The sequence below is a fragment of the Crotalus tigris genome, unplaced genomic scaffold (genome assembly GCF_016545835.1).
Source record: "Crotalus tigris isolate CLP2741 ecotype Arizona unplaced genomic scaffold, ASM1654583v1 scf7180000017637.401561, whole genome shotgun sequence".
NCBI classification, from domain to species: Eukaryota; Metazoa; Chordata; class Lepidosauria; order Squamata; family Viperidae; genus Crotalus; species Crotalus tigris.
This window is the reverse complement of record NW_024096530.1, coordinates 282,806-300,860: the sequence shown is the minus strand read 5'-3', so window position 1 is coordinate 300,860 and position 18,055 is coordinate 282,806. Positions and strand designations below refer to the sequence as shown.

Sequence of the window (18,055 nt, the reverse complement as noted above, 5' to 3'; positions counted from 1 at the left end):
ATATAGAATAAGACAGAATCAGCCCCCTATTACACGGAAATTTACTCTCAGAATTCCTGAAAAATCAAAGCTATTTGGATAATGAAAACATCCATTGTGACACAGATGTTAACAAAAACCATGAAAATAGATGACCAATTCATAAAATTGGTGAATACAGCAGATTTTAAGATTGAGAAGAAATTAAAATATCTGGGTATCACAAATATGAACTATATATTGTTTCATAATAACTATATTAAGACATGGAATGAAATTAAAAAGATAAGATGGGAAAAACTATAATCCTCATTGCTGGGGGGAATTTCTGTGATAAAAATGTTTTGCTTAGAATGATGTTTTTGTTTCAGATAATATCCATTTTGACAACTGATGCACCATTTAAACAGTGGCAAAAGGATACACCAACATTGTCTGGCGGGGGGCAACCCCCCATATTAAATATAAGATATTACCAGACACAAAGAGGATGACTGTCTTTACCTGATTTGAAATTGTATTTTACAGTTTGCTCTTTGGTGTGGATGAGAGTGGTGTTATTGAGAAATAGAAGGCTTTTGGGGTTAGAAAGATATGAGATTTGGGTAGTGTGGATATTGTAAGATAAGGTCAAGATTATTGTGGATTTTAATTATCATGTTAGACATGTCATAGTGAAAATATGGAAGAGTTAGAAATCTGAGTTGTGCCCAAAAATACCTCTGTGGCTCTCAGCACAAGAAACATTTTATAAACAAGAAATAATAGGCAAATACAAATGGCTAACTTATGAGATATTAGAATTTTGTCAAGAAAAATAGAAAATAATATCAAGAGAAGAATTGATGGCAGAGGGACATAGTTGCCAATAGTTTTCTTATTTACAGTTATTAGAAACATTTAAAGTAGACAAAAGAGTTTATGGTTTTGAACTGTAAGACTGAGTTTGAAATGGAATTTTGTACAAATCATGAACATTTTATATTACTAAAATGTGTAAATGAAACAATGTATGATAAACTGGGCTAAAATTTTAATTATGAGATACAGATGGAACAATGAGAAATTGCAATTGCAATGATTGAAATTTACACTATGTTATACTTTTACAACATTTTTATAAAAGATAAAATTGTCCAGAATATATAAAGGTATTTCAAATTTATGTTGGAAATGTGAACAAGGGCTTTTATCATACTTAGTGGACATGTAAAAAAGCTAGAAAATTTTGGATCCAAATACATAAAGATTTAGTGGGTGTTAAAGATTAATACACAATTGAAACTAAAGGTTTTTCTTTTAGGACTGATGGATAAAGAGTTGGAAAAAAGTAATGGAATTTTGATTTTGTACATGATAACTGCAGCACGATTATTTTATGCACAAAGATGGAAAGATTCAACAATACGTACAATGGAAGGGATGGTTGGTCGAAATGATGGAACTCACTGACATGGCCAAATTGACTTTTTAGTCAAAGACAGTAGCAATAGTAATAGCACAACAAACTTGTATACCGCTTCACAGTGCTTTATACACTAATGGTTTACAGAGTCAGCCTATTGGCCCCAACAACCTGGGTCTCATTTTATTGATCTTGGAAGGATGGAAGACTGAGTCAACCTTGAGTCAATCAAGATCAAAGGAATCAAACTCCTGACAGTCAGCAGAATTAGTCACTGCGCCGCCATGGCTCCTCTTCTTATTGCTGGAAATGGAATGGAAACCCTTTGTAGACTTTTTGTGTGAAACAGAAAAAAAATGAACTTATGACTTAGTTTGATGATTAGACAGTATAGATTATAGAAAGAAGAGAATCATGTTGTAACTTTAGAGAGGTAAAATTGTAATTGCACTTCTAACTGCTGTTAAAAAAGTCAAAACCAATACTTTGTATCATTCTTCTTTCTTTTCTATTTTTACTGTTTTCCTGTCTTGCATTTTTAGCTTTCTCTTTTTGTTTTTTCTTTCTTACTTTACATTAGTTTGTATTTGTTTTTACCTTTTCTTAGAATACTGTGCATGAATGTGTGTGGCTGTATGTGTATGAAAGAATCTACTATGTAACTCACATCCAATTCTCAATATTCAGGACTTTCTTAACACAATAAATTCTGGCGAGGTAACAAAATATGTTTTTTTAATAAAGCTTGTTTCTGCATAAAAATAAGAGCGAAATGACACATGATGTTATAGGGTAGTGTTTATATGCTATCTGGACCCTACATTGCTTCTAAAAAACAAACACCCTAAAAAGTTCACAATTCCCAAATAGTTTATGTTTAGCTTTCAATTCAATATATTTTGTTCTGTATTTTCCAATATTAATACAGTAATAGTAGCAAGAGCAATCCTTTACAAATCATGGATATAATCCTACTTTATTAAAATTAATTTATGTTTGGTCATTATAATGGGAAGTGAACTTATACTGCAATGTTATGCTGGTGTTGTTATACATTAACGATACAAACATTTAGCACCTATTGTCAAATCCCTATTTTGTGCCCAAATATTTATCAAAATTAATAAGAGAACTGATAGTTTAGTATATTATATAAAACCAAAACAACAGAGGGAAGAAGACCTCCTTGCAGATGTCGGGGTACAAAGGGAGAGTAAAAGAATCTTGAATGAACTCAGTGATTTAGGTCCTGGGGATCAGTTCTCAAAAATAGTGAAAACAAAAAACAATATAACTCATTCCAATGGCTTTTTCAACAGTGTTACAGAGCCATATAAATCATATAATGACTATATGGGATGCTATAAATTATATAGATACACATTGATCAAATTACTAGGAACCTGATTAACAGATATAATCAAGGGAAAATAATACACCCCCTTTTAAAAAATATATGTAACATCCAGAAATTCATAAATAGCTTGCAAAGTGTACAGTAAGTTCAGAATATGTCACTGGAACAGAGGCAGATAAGCTTTCTGCCAATAAACATACACTTCTAGGTGCAAAATGACCACCTTGCTATTCTCTGCTCTAGTTTTGTTACTAATCAGCATTTCCTTTGATAACCTAATTACAACTGACTTGGAAATGCATACAATGTAATGTTAAAGTATGTATATATATATATTATTTGATTGTTGCAAAAGTGTTGTAAGAATCCTCTGAGTTTAGGTTTTTTTTATTTGTAAATGTTTCTTCAGAGCTATAATCTTGAAGAAGTGAGGTTAGCTACTTGTGGCTATTGTGGCTATCCACCAAAATACATAAAAAAAATTGCCAGACAACTATATACAATCCTCACTTCTTCAAGATCACAGCAGTGAAGACGCTATCTTGATAGGTAATGTAATGTGTGCAAATGAAAAATTGTGCTCAAAGGATTCTTACAACCTAACTTGGAAATAATATGGGGGAACAAGCTGCAATCTTAAAAACCCTGAAAGAAGAACAATCTTTTGTTTTTTAAGAATGATAACTATTGAGAACCTTAAATCATTCTCAAGGAATTTACATTAATAAATAATACTTCTGTATTGCAATGTTGAAGATAACACTTTTCAAAAACATACTGGAATTTAATAACAAAAGCAAAGAATCCATATTAAATAATAAAAATGTAAAACAATCAGTCCAAGATACAGTAATACCAGTGATACATGGAGATTTGATTCACAAAGATATCACAAACTGGAATGGATAATGCACAATCTCCCTCTGTTATGATGGGGAACAGATGTTATCCTTGCTAAGACATTGGTTAGAGAAATCAGAATATAGCAATAACCCTGAGATGAATTCATGGTAAATTTGCTTATTAAGGCTCCATATCTAAGATTTAGGACTGTTCCACACATTGCCAAAATTGCATTTTTCCCGACCAGAGCATATAGCTCAGGGAGCCATAGCTATTTGGAAAATCCATTTTATCTGAACCATATATTTATTTTATTACAATGTGTTTTGGGAATATATACTTTTCAGCATGTATATAATACAAGCAAGTACTAAAAATGTGAATATATGAATGTATAAAGCGACCCTTATTTGCAGAATGAGCTTGCAATTAAAGCATGAATGTCAAATATCACAAAGATGAGAGAACTTTTTTCTAAATATCTACAAAAAATTGGCTGTTTTTTTAAGTAGTTGTAGAATCCTATGATGAAATGAATGACTCAAGGCATTTAATTGTTGAACACATAAAATGAAGTATATTTAAAATAAAACTTTAAAAAATGGTCAGACTATAGAATCTGAAAAGAATTTACAGGGCTGCAGCAGCTGAGTATTTTTGGAACTGTTAATTTATCGCAAAGCCTAAACTGGGTTTCTTTCATTGCACAGTATTTTCTCTTAAAATGTGTGCATTTTCAAAACAATTACATACATATTAAAAATCAGCATATTTGCTTAAACATAATTAAAACGGTAATACTCTCAGACAACACAGATCTGAAATGGCAAAACCAGTAATTTTTCCCCTCCCATTTTTACAACAAATTAATTTGAGACAAAATTACAAACACATTTCACTACATGATTATTAATAAAAATTAGGATTTTTGTTTATAAAGTTGCCCAAAATGCAAGGGATGTGCATAGGTTTTACAACTTAGTCATAATATTTTATTTGATTCCCTTGGGTATCTTCCCCCCATGAACGGAATGTACTTGGTTGTAGATTACAGTTTTTTCAACACAGATACACCAACGGCATGAACGCTTGCAACTGTCCACATGCATTAAGAGTCAAGACCCAACTTCAAATCTCTATTCAGTTTTACAGAGTTCTTCAAAGAGACAGTATCACATTATCTGCATATTAAACCAAAATACTTCAAAAATGCTATCCTAAAAATGATTTTAAAAAGCAGAAGAAGGCCATTAGAATATAAGTACTGATCTGATTATGATTGGGCTAATAATTTCAAATAAATAAAGGAAAACTCAATCCAATTCACAAAATGAGACTCTAAAAGATGCAATGTTTCACCCCCAATTAAAGTAAAGATCATATTATTATTAAAATAGATTATAGAAAGCAGCATCTATTTTGTGCAGTTTTAGGGGCCTTTGAAATTAAAAGCTATGAGTTCCAAAAATATAACATTCCAAAGGATTGAATAATACATATATTTAAAGATACATTTTAATAAAATTTAGGCGAACTGATTAAAAAAGATACTGTCTCTTTAAATTATCATATTTTTTGCCTAGCTATAAGGACATGACAATAATTATAAATTTAGGTCACACTACATCTAGGTAGTCTCTAGGGGCCAAGACCTGTTGACATAAGGTCAATAACAAAGAGGTTCTTCCAAGTATGAGGTGGCTTCCAATAATGATCACATTCTTCTGGTAATTGGGTTTAATATATCCAGGAAACAGGAACCCATTGTGATGCTTTACAAACAAGCTCAATGGCTTCCTCCAGATGCCTGATTGTTTCATCAATTTCATTGTTGATAATTGTAAGGTCAAAATAGTGTGCATATGTTCTCTGTAAGATTTCTGATTCCTTTTGCAAGCGTTGAAGAGATTCATCCTGCACAGTGATTAGGAAAAATGAAAGTAGAACAACTTTGTTATCTTGCAGTTATTGCTTATAAGGAAGCATATTTCCAAATGCATTTCTTATATAAAGATTCATTCATTTTGAATCCCTTTGTAAGACATGAATTTGGGGTTTTGCTTTACTTTAAAAAAATTGAGCTGAACTTATTAAATTGCTTGGTTAAGTTATATAATATAAATTTATTTTCTTTGTGTAACTCAGCATTTGTTTAAATGGAAGAGATGAATGTGAGAATAAATAATTGGATTAGCAAGGAACAAGAGAGGAGTGGTACCTTATTAATGAATCATGAGAGATTTATTTATTTATTATAGCTGACCATTTCAAATCATGATTCTGGGTGATGAACCATAAATAATCAAAATTGTTAAATCAGAATATAAAAAAGAAATCAAATATAAATAGTAGCCAAGAGATATTGTAATCTGTCAGTGTCAACATAATTTAGCATAAAACTTTGGCTTTTGACCAAAATAAACTACTTATTAACAATCTGGTTAATACATACAGAAGTGGCCATATATTGGTAACCCTCCACTTTTTTCTCCAAAAATTTGGATTTGCCCTGAAATAAGTTGAAACTGACACAAGTGAATTGCATTCATTGTTTTTATTCCATAATCTCTATGGGATGCTTTGCTTTTGATGTATGACTTAACATATTCTTGTAAATAATAAAATAAACTAATCAGATTAGCTGGAAGGACCTTTGAGGTCTTCTAGTCTAATCTCCTGCCCAAGGCAGAGTCCTCATACCATCTCAAGCAAATAGTTGTCCAATTTTTCCTTGAAAAACTCCAGTGACAGAGCACCCACAATTCCATGAGGTAACCACTCCACTGCTGAATACTTCTTACTGTCAGAAAATTCCTCCTTATCTATATCTCCCCTTGATGAGCTTTCACCCATTGCTTCTTGTCCTAACCTCAGGTGCTAAATAGATGCTCTCTATTGGAAGATTGGTATCATGTCTCCCCTCTGAGTTTTCTTGTTTAAACTAAATATAGCTATTTGCTTTAGCTACTCTTTATAGGATTTAGCCTCCAGATTCCTTATCATCTTTGTTGTTCTTCTCTGTATTTTTTTGAACTATGGTGGCCAGAACTGGATGTAATATTCCTAATATGGCCTCACCAATGAGGTATAGAGTGGTGCTATCACTTCTGGTGATCTTGATGCTATTCCTCTGTTGATGCAGCCTAAGACTAGGTTTGCTTTTTTGACTGCTGACTCAGACTTAAGTGGTGGTCATATTATGATATAATTGTTCTCATATATGTCATAAAACTGTGAAAGGATCATATTATCTATTGAGCTGTGTTAGAACTACTTATTACTTTATTTTATGCAAAATATGATATACAGGTAGTTCTAGGGTTACAGCCACTAGTTCAGCACCATTCAAAGTTGTGATGGTGCTGAACGAGGGAGACTTATAACAAGTCTGCAAATCTGCAGCTATCGCAGTATCTGCAATCATAATCTGGGTTCTTGGGCTTGGCTTGCAATTACAACATTGCAGCAAACCACTGTTATGTGATTGCGACTTCTGACATTCCTGCTGACTTCCCACAAACAAAGTCAATAGGGGAACTGGCAGGAAGTCACAAGTTGCTCCTGCCACTTTTTTGATTTCCTGAAATCCAAAGTGCCTGCCCACGGCACCTCCCTATGGTACCCATGCAACTCGGACTGCTGGAATTGCCATTAGTAAGCAATATGGTTTATTTAATGTATGTCAGACTTTACAGCCACATTGCTTTATGATGGTAATTCTGGTCCCAATTGCCGTTGTAACCCTACCTATATTATGCTGTAAAAAGTGTAAAGAATTATTAAAAATGTGGAAATTCCTATCCTAAATCCAGCCTCAGTTAATTCTGTGGAAACTAGAATAGATTGGGAGCTGCAGAGTCTGTTATAAAATGGAAAGTTATATAAATGTTTTAAATAAATAAATATCATGGTGAAATTTTCAGAATTCAGTTAGTTTTTCTACTGTGCCGAAAAAAGCAAGGAAACACTTACCTAGCTTCAGGTAATTATTCCTTACCAAATGAGAAACAGTCAATACTTCCTAATGTAGTGACTGGGGAGATCACCTGAACTAAAGATATTTGCATGGTGCCTAATGAGAGGTCATTTTCCCCTTGATTTATATATCATTCTCTCTGACACTGAACTACAGATCTTATGATTAATGGAATTTTTTGCTTTGGGCTGTAATTCAACTGCATCTGAAGGCCTATATGTACACTACCAATTCCAGTTTTAAATTAAAAATATAAGAAAAATGTAAAAATAGCTATGGCATATAGGTTACATTTAACTGAAAACAACTTTCTTTATTGAAACAAAGTTAAAATAACAAAATCTACATAATACTGGTTCCTAGCTGGTACTTACGGGCAATTTTCTGCACCATTTTGGCAGCTAGATAGAATCAGTACAAGTATAAGAAAAATGAGAAGAAAAGCAAAGCAAAGATAATAAGTGAAAAAAACAACAATAATGCAATCATATAGGATATGTCTGTAACAGTAATCTTCCTAACTATCTTTTATTTCAATTTATTTAGGTGTGTGTATGTATGTGCTTTCTCTCTTGTAACTCTCGATTTGGCAATTTGTATTCATTTTGAAAACATAAAACTAAAATATGTAGAATTAACACATTTATGTAAATACCATTAGTTTTCATGCAGAATAAAAAGACAGTTTTAATTCTAGGAAGTTCTACTTTTTATTTTTAAATTAAAGAAAATTTGATTATGGAACAACATAATCATTAGAGCTGGATAACATTTACTTTTGTATATTCAATCAGCGAATTATTACTATCTCTTTAAAGATATATTTTTTTGTAAAGAAACCAGGAAGTAGATTTCTGACCAGGGAAAATCTCTAATAAGAAACTGGATGAATGTCCATTTTCACAGTCTAACGTCTGCTTGGTTAAACTATACAAAAATTAGCTGGTACAGACATGGCCTTAGAAAAACAAAATAAAAATTAAAATGAAGTATGACAGGTAAAGAGAAAGAAATATTTATGCAAATTATGTTGTAAAAAGAAAAACAAACAGACATGCTAAACATATACAGACGAAAAATACTGTATTTAAGACTTCCTTAAATTTATATTATATTACATTCAATTACACTAGTATTTCGCTGTAAAAGGCTTACCTCATTAATGCCTGGCGTAATTGTAGGTGCAGCAATAAAAACAACAAAAGGAGCAAACTCTGCAGTTCTCAGGACCTTCAAGGCCTAAGTGAGTATAATATAGAATGGTATAAACTTTAATATAAAGTAACATATTCTTGTCCTTACTTCTAGTTCATATTGCTCCATCGATCTTCTGACTCCTCTTATATGGCCAAAGCAAAGAAAGAAATGTCTTTCTTCATGTCAAAGACAATTGGAAAGAGAGCATTTTATAGCAGGCTAACATTTTGTCATCATACCCAATATGAAGGAAAATATTTTCTTTGTCTGATAAAATAGGCACATGAATGTTGTATCTACCTGAGGCTCTACATCAAGTATTGCAATTAATCCCTGTTCATGGATCTTCCGTATAGTTTCCAGTTTTGTCCCATACATTGCATCTTCATGGCTACCATATTCCAAATATTCGTTGTTGGAAATGTCCTGCATCATTTGGTCATGTGATACAAAGTAATAATTCTTTCCATTCTCTTCATCTTTCTTTGGTGGCCTGGTTGTATCTATAATTACAAAAGTTAGGCACAACAAACCCAGACTTTTTTCACATTCATCTATACTAAAAAAAATAAACAGTGGGTAAATATGTATAAATTATAGGTAATAGTTTAGCTATTCATTTTTGCAAAGACTATCAATTATTTATTTCTGTATTTGAATTTTTGTCTAAATCAATGAAAACAGGTAATAATCTTAAAACTGTGATAATGTGTGGGTTTTTTTTTTTGAAAAAATCCTTTTTGAAAAAGATTGAGAATTATTTTTATTTAAAAAAATGGCTTCTTTCCTATGACCATAATCATGATTTATTTACTTTGGCCACCTTAGTAATTCCCAATGACTCTGGGCTCTTAACAATCCATCTTACAAAATTTTTACTTACGTGGAATAGGGTATGCAAATCGGTCTGGATGTTTTGTAATTAATGTATTTTTAATATGTCTTCTCCCAACACCATGTGCTCCTACATGAAAAAAAATGATATTATTACAAAGAACTAAAAATATAATATATAATTCATTACTACAGGATCAGCATTAAAATTACCTAATAAAACAAGTGTTTTCCTTTTGAATGCAGGCAATTTTACCACTTCTTCATAGGTGACAAGATCTAATTGATCGAACACTGTAACAGGAGGAAAAACAACAGATATAGAGGAAAAATGTCTGATATTTTTCATTTTTTTTTCATTTTTCAAATATTTTTATTACAATTTCACTAAATATTTTACTTAACAAGAATGTATTACAAATTACATGCTCAAGAATTTGTGCGTACACCATGCAAATAGGTACATTTTAAGTATTAGCATTTCTGAAAATTTCTAAGACTCTCCATAGTAATTATTGTAAGGAATGGATAGATATGTGAGAATATCTATTTAATCAACAGTAAAGATTTAAATATATTTTATTAGCTTATAAAAATGAATTAAAGTCTGCTTTTAACAGTTTTATTGTAGTGTGTGTGTTTGTGTATGTTAGCATTATGTCTTATAACGATTCTCCCAAAGAAGTCTTATGGCAAATTATAAAGCCACCACAACAGAATCAATATGACCCTGGAAAAAAATTCCTCAATTGTCTTTATGCTACTGTCAATTATTTGAGAATCTCAATGCATTGTCAACTGCAATAGTTTAATAAATCTTATGTAAAAACCCTTCCCTTTCTATGCCAAGTAATGAAATATTGTTTGTATTATAATAATGTAAATGAAATAAAAGTATTAATCAATTGTAATAATATATCTGAGTTTCTTAAGCAATGTAAGAGTGAATAAACAATTTTATTAAATGTTATACCAGAAAAAGCATATTTTCAAAAAGACAAAAAGGGAAACAGGGAAGGAGTTAGTATACCAACAATACTACTATTATTTATTTTAATTTATTACAGTACAGTTTTATATTTAATATAGATTAAGAAGTCAGTCATCCAAACACCCCTGAAATTCTGGCAAGATATGTATTTCATGTACTGATGGAATATTTTACTATCTTCTGATATAACAAATTTGACATTTATGTTGTCAGAAATCTTCCTATTTATAACATAAATCATATAGCTGTTATGATCTGAGTCTCTCACAGTAAATATGGACATACATATGTTAATAAATAAAGAATAGCTACTATTGCTAAGAAAGATTGGGCTCTTCCGTGAAAAAAAAATAACTTCCATTAACTTCTACCTTTCTGAGCTATATTTTTTTATCAGAATTAAAATAATATTTAACCACATTTTTGTTTTCTACTTAAAGTAATCTTACTTAATATAGTTATTGATAAACATAAAACCCTAATAATTTCCTTAAGGAAAAATCTAGGTTGTATTTCCATGTTCATTGAATTTACAAAATGTATTACATACTAGATGAAAACTGGTTGGAATTTTAATTTTTGGGTATTTTTCAAGGCCACCTCTTAATAGTTAAAAGCATAATGTATAGTGAGAGTGCCTCAACACAAACAAGCAGAAAAAACATTCTAATAACCAAATGATCACATTAAATATTAATTCAGGTTTCTAGACAGAATTAAAAAAATGTACACATATTAGAGGAATACAAGGACACATTTACCAACTTTTAAACATTTCTACACTTCTAGGTAATAAAGAAAAGGAGTTATTGAAGGGAAACAGTAAGAAGCAAATAAAAAGGCATTGTCACTTGACAGGTTACTTACATGCACAGAGGCCATTGGGATTAAGACAGCATGAAAAATGGACAGGGGTCATTGAAATATGGCTCATAATATTAGTAAAATAAAAAGCATATGCACAAAATAAACTTCACCATGCAATATTCTAAACACAATGCAAATAAATCACTTTAAATGATAAGCATGTTTTTAAACCATTTGTTTTGTTGTAAATTGCTTTTAATTACATTAAAGGAAACATTTTATGCTTGTCTTAAGGTTGCGAAATCAGAAAAATGATCCAAAATGAATTATTACATGCTACGATATGTAAATTTACTTCATAATTCCAAAATAATGTTGAGGTAATATGTAGTATTATTTAGGCATGATTTAATAAGAAGACATTTGCAAGATTTCTAAAATAATTAACAAAAAAATGAAATTTGAGTATTTAGGAGAAAGTTGGAAATACTCTATATTTTTATTGTCTAAATACATGAAGAAATAAAATTTGATTGTTTGCTATATAGTTGGAAATACTGTATTTTATATTGTTATTGCCTAAATACATGAAGAAATAAAACTTCACTGCATTACAATATACATTTTATAAATCTTTTAAATCAGCATTCATCTATGTGGAAGATTTTTAAGAAATAGATTATTAAGAAAGTAGCAAGTTTCTTTTCTATTTTTCTCCCTCAATTTTTTTTGTTAGCTGAATCACAAGATTTATACTGAATGGAGAAAAATAAGACATATGTTACTTTTTAAAATGCAATCATTTAAATTTTTAAAACCCCTAGTTTTCTAATGAGTGAGCTGTGTAAATCTATGTAATTAACTGAACTATAGGGTTCCACAGAAGTTATATGTTGCATGAGTTTGCTATTTTCATTAGAATGACAAAGGTTGTAGCTTATTAACACAAATGTGCAAAGTCATGATGCACATACAAAAAGGTGCATCCAGAAAACAACTGAGAGCCAGTGCAGTAGTGATATAACTCAGGTGAACTGTGAGGTACCTAGAACTGTTTGCTGCTGCAATCTGGATCAGCTGCAGCTTCTTGATGGTCTTCAAGGGGATCTCCATATAGACCGCATGCAGTAAGCAAATTGGGAGATGATTGTGAGTAAGACCTCCTGGTCTAATAATGGGCACAATTGGTGCATGAGATGACTTAACGCAAAGGCCCACCTCTTTAAAAGCAGCAGGAGCTACAAATCCAGGAGGACTCCCAAACTGTGCATCAATTTTGTCCAGAGACTGTTACCCTGCCCAGATATGTCAAACTTCCATACCCTGGGGGACAAAAAACTACACGGATTGTTGCTAAGGTTGAATTGTAGTCAGTTTCTCCCTATCTAGGCTGGGGAGGGACCAGGTTAAGAGACAGGACTAATTATTTGCCTGATCATAATGTAAGAGGTAGAGAAGAATTTGATATGAGAGTTATAAATGGATTTACTTTGGTTATGAATTTATTCACTATGTGAATAAAATGCGTATGTAGACTTAAATAGAATATTTATATTTTATAAATTATTATAAATCCACATATCAATCCCTCTTTGCAGATTAAAATATTTTGATAGCTTTAGAAATGATATTGTATGGAAGAAGCACTATTAAATCTGTATGATTTCATTGAGAAAATATAATTCAATCATTCATCATCACAATGCAATAAATAGGCTTTATTAACAAATAGTATCCTATGCAACAAGAGGCATTTTTATAGCAAGATATTTATTTGAATATTTAAAATATTTTAGATTATTGAACTCTACCTAGTCTTACATATCGAAGTTAAAGTACTTTTTAGTCCTTCTGGAATGAACTAGGGTGCTTTTTTCATTAAAATATGTAAGAATTATTTTTTCTCCCTTCCATTCAGTCTTGTCCTGGAATAAAGTCCCTGCAGCTTTCTTGGCAAGATTTTTTTTAAAACTGCTACTGACTCCTTCCTAGAGTTAAGAAAAAATGAATAGTCCCACATTACCCAGATGGCTTTGTGCCTAAGGCAGAACTAGAACTCATAGTCACCTAGTTCCTAGTCTGATGCCTTAACCGCTATAATTATAACAATTATAATTCTAAGTAAATTACTAGAAACTTCCAATAACCTTGATGAGAACAAACCTGTTTAGAATTCCATTGCAAGCGGATTTTCACTATTTAAAATCCTTTATAATAGTGACAAAAGTGAAGCAAATTTTATTTTATATATTAAAATGCATTGCAATTTCCTGACAGAAATGAAGAACATATAACATTACAACACTATGCTATTGCATTCCATAAATCTGATTTATTGTATATAGGGATTGGATCCAAAATAAATATGGTCAACAAACAAACCAAGGTTTGCTTAGTTGGCAATAAACAAGTTTGACACTATGGCTTCGTATGGACCTATTAGCTTATTGATTTAATAGCAATTAAATGGTATCATATGCATATGAAATATTCCCCGAGTTTGTGCCATAGAGGGATAAGGCAAGAGTAATAGCAGAAGCAACACTATTTAAAAAAAAAACTAATTATGATTATAATTATGGGTTAAACAACCCATAAATACTTTACTCCCTTGAAAAACTGAAGCTAGAACAGACATGTTAAACTTGCGATGTCACGTGACGTCGCACAACTTATTGGGATGGTTTTGCCATTGTCGGCACAGCTTCCGAATGACGTGTCCGGTCTGCAGGCCGGCAGTTTGACACCCCTGACCTAGAATGTTTATAGTTTGTTCCATTAATCATTATAAAAATTTATCATGGTTGTTATGCAAGAAAACAGCCAATATGGTGATGAGATATTCTTTATTTTTTATGATTTTTCATATTCCCCATCCAAATTGATCATATATTTGATTTACTACATTGTCTTATAGTACCCACATACCTTGTGACTTTTAGAAAATTTAGGATAAGTCCATCCATAAATTCATTATTCTTGTCTACTCTGTGTAAGAAGATATTCTTTATAACATTACAGAAATAATACCATAAAGTTCTTAAATAGCCTAATAAAAGTGTTATGTATATTTTGATGTATGTTACCTAGAGTATCTCCTGTGGAATGAAAAAAAAGGATAAAATCATCCCCATCAGTATCAGAAAGATTTTAGTGATACAATTAGTTTACAAAAGTGTTCAAGATTAATTTCAGTGATGATTTTATTTGTATCACAGAATATGAATGTAGCCTAAAATTGTTCATAAGGGAAATAATATAGACATTAGGGGATCATCAATCTTGTTTGGAACTGAAAGAATAATTTCTACTTCTACATTTTTGAAATTGGATGCAAAGTTATGCAAGGCATATGAACACTTGAATTATATCACTTACACTTGTCTTGACTAATCAGCACAGTATAATGTTAACAACTGTAACAATTTAAGTGGTACGCTGTATTTTTTATTTAAAATGAGATATTAAACAGGTTGGCAAATGTTCTTTTATTTTCTTTTAAGAGCTTTTACAATATAGCAAATAAAGTTGCCAGTAGTTAAGACAGAATACAAATTATTAAAAATTGATTAGCAGTAAACTTTTGGGATCAATTCAAAGTTACAGTTATTATCTTGAAAGCGTTCTACAGTACAGCGCTGGAATATACCATGTAATGCCTTGCAAGCAAGAAATCTCAATAGAAAAGAATATACTGTATGTAGCTCAGGGTTGAAATGTGGAATCCATGGTGTTCTTTGAGCTTGGTTGTTTGCTTGCAAACATTTCGTTACATGTTAATGAAGGTAGGTTATATCTTCAGTACTACAAAGGAGTGGGGTTTGCTCTCTGTTTATATATAGTAACTTGCCTGTAAGTTTTGGTGAGGGTTTTGTTTTTTCCTTGATAGCTCCTTAATTAGGTTGTTGTTTACTGTTTGTCTCAATTAGTGACTCCCCACTACAAGACTTGAGAAAATCAACAAATCAAAAAAATCAAATCATAAATAATAAAGAATAATAAAAAAACAAATTTACCGAAAAGTGCTGGATCATTCAATCCACTACAGCACAACTAATAAAAGCTATGAAAAGGATAACATTGCTATACATCAAAAACATTGCTGAAACAATGAACATATTATTACAACCTCACGGCATCACCACTGCATACAAATCAACTAAAGCACTCCAAAACATATTAAGTTCAAAGAATCAGTAAAAAAGGAACCATTTGGAACATACAGTTAAGGACTATAACAGCCACTATATAGGTTAAACAGACAGAAGATTAGCAAAATGTATTCATGAACATGAGTTAGTAGTGAGTAGACACGATTAAAAACTTCTTAATTTCACATGGACAGACTTAATGACAGCTTTAAATGGGAAACTGTGAGCATCCTAGAACAAGCTAAATCCCCAAATGCTAGGAAATTCCTGGAAGCCTGGCATTCAGACAAATCAGCCATCAACAGTCACATACAGATAAATAACATTTATACATCATTCAAAAGAGATAATAAATACGCTAAAGGAAAACAAAAAGACTAGAATACTGTTTCACCAGCAATCAGCACCTAGGTAATCAGGATTAACAGTAGACAATCATCATCAAGCTTCTGTATATAAACAGAGAGCAAATCCCACTCTCTTCCAGCACTGAAGATGTAACCTAGTCAAGTAAGGAAATGTCTGTACACAAACAACTAAGCTCAGAGAATATCAAGAATTCCACAGTAATGAATCTGTCCTCGTGGTTCTAAAGAACACCTGCTGAGAATACCCCCCAAGAGAAGAACATGGGGGTAAATAGGACAGCAGGAATAGCTGTCACCCTTTGGAAGATGTCCTCTCCGAGAAGGAATGTGTATCCCCATCTTTTTCAACTATTCAAAAGCAACTTAAAGTAATATTATTTCAACCCCAGCTGATTGAGTGATGACACTTTATAATGGGAATTTACATGGGAATTTTTGATTGGATGATTATGTATTAAAATATGTATATATTCCAGAGTCCTTTTGACATGTGTAAATTATTAAAATTATTAAATGAGGTTGGTCTGTATGATACTGTAAATGTACTGTTAACCTGTAGTGTCAGTGAGACTTTTAGCATACCGTGTTTCCCCAAAGAATAGGTTTTATATATTTTTTTGGACCAAAAGACCCATTAGGACTTATTTTCGGGGAATGTCTGACTCCTTTGTGGCTGCCCGCCCACTCCCTCTTTCTCTTGCCCGCAACCACAATGGCATACAGAGTTTCCCAGGGCAGCTGGGAAGTTGAAGGACTGGGCACCACAAGCCTCCCCTGCCACCTCCTCTGCCTGCCACAGTCTTTTCCTTTTGTAAGCACATGAAGCTTCCATTCTCTGTCAGTTCTCCATCTGAGCGAAAAGTGTTTTGGTGCCTATGAGGTGCTTGGAAAACGAGTGATCCAAGCGCCCCATAGGCGCCCAAACATTTTTTGCCCAGAGGGTGACTGGAAGCTTTGTCTGCTTGCAAATGGTGCCCTTGGAAATGGAGCGGAATGATTGTCTCCATTTCCAAGAGCCCCATAGGCACCAAAGCACTTTTCGCCCAGATGGAGAACTACGGAGACTGGAAGCTTCATCTGCTTGCAAAAGGAAAGAGTGTGGCAGGTGGAGGGAGGCGGCAGGGGAGGCTCACGCTGCCTAGTCACGGCGCAAGCCATGGGAGAGCTGGCAGAGGAGCTGGCAGCTACCACTGGTCAGGCAATCTGCAGAGTGAAGCGGGGAGCAACCAGGACCAAAGAAATCTCCTCCAGTGGCAGATGTGGCTGTTGCGCAGCGGCGGTGGAGCCTTTCACTGTCACTTCCTCCTGGGAGTGGGCGAGCTCTTAACTAGGGCTTATTTTTGGGTAGGGCTTATATAGGTGCACGCAAAAAATCAGGCTAAGGTTTATTTTCTGGGTGGGTCTTATCTTCAGGGAAACATGGTAAGTTGATTAAGCTACCCTAACAAAGGATTGGGAAAAGAATTTTTTTTATTATTATCTGACTTGCTTTAATCCTACAAGAAAATTTTTAAGGAAAAATTCACACACACACACAAAAAAAACCCTGGCTTCTGAGCAAAGACGGAAGACTGAAGAGAGCTCGGTAGATAAGCCCGAGTTGACATTTCAGTGAAGCCAATGCAGATCAGCTCCTATGATCCTCTCTGGATCTAAGAGAGAGACATGAGATTGCCCAGTCCTTACAGTTGCTCCTCTTTCTAATGAAGAGATTATAAAATAGAGGGGAAATTCATTGTATTTGGACACTGAGTTGAGCTCAATTGTGGTCATAAGTCAAGGACTACCTGTATAAGTTTCTTGTCTTCTTATAACTCCAATTCAGAAAACATTTTTCTTTCCCACAAATATACATTTATTCTTTAAAAAATAATTTAAAAGTCTTAACATTCAGAGTCCAAAACTCCAATATTTTCTGAGTCCTTAAATCTTCTATATGAAATAACAAAAAAATTCACTTCTTTTATTCATCACTTTCACAAAATTAAATGTTTCAAAGAAATTAGATACCTGCAGAGTGAAAAGCTGGAAATTTTAAGAATATGAACATTTATTTTTGCAATCTTTAAGAACACCTAACAAAAAGCAAGATAAAGTTTTAGCTGTAAAAAGTTTTCTGAATTGGAGTTATAGGAAGACAAGATACA

The 18,055-nt window shown here is 32.5% G+C and overlaps 1 protein-coding gene across 17 annotated transcripts in view; it reads right to left on the bottom strand.

Moving 5' to 3' along the window:
• Positions 1 to 3,462: 3,462 nt before the first annotated feature.
• CASK (calcium/calmodulin dependent serine protein kinase) overlaps positions 3,463 to 18,055 on the bottom strand; it is a 169,969-nt gene continuing 155,376 nt past the window's right edge. For 12 of the 17 annotated variants that reach the window (XM_039334824.1, XM_039334823.1, XM_039334818.1 and 9 more), the window contains 5 exons: positions 9,805 to 9,885; positions 9,641 to 9,721; positions 9,058 to 9,260; positions 8,716 to 8,799; positions 3,463 to 5,498 (listed from right to left, as the gene is read on the bottom strand). In XM_039334824.1, the coding sequence (XP_039190758.1) occupies positions 5,322 to 5,498; positions 8,716 to 8,799; positions 9,058 to 9,260; positions 9,641 to 9,721; positions 9,805 to 9,885 (626 nt within the window). In that variant the 3' untranslated portion in view covers positions 3,463 to 5,321. The remainder of the gene's footprint in view (positions 5,499 to 8,715; positions 8,800 to 9,057; positions 9,261 to 9,640; positions 9,722 to 9,804; positions 9,886 to 18,055) is intronic. The other 5 variants (XM_039334819.1, XM_039334826.1, XM_039334829.1 and 2 more) reach the window with 1 other exon arrangement.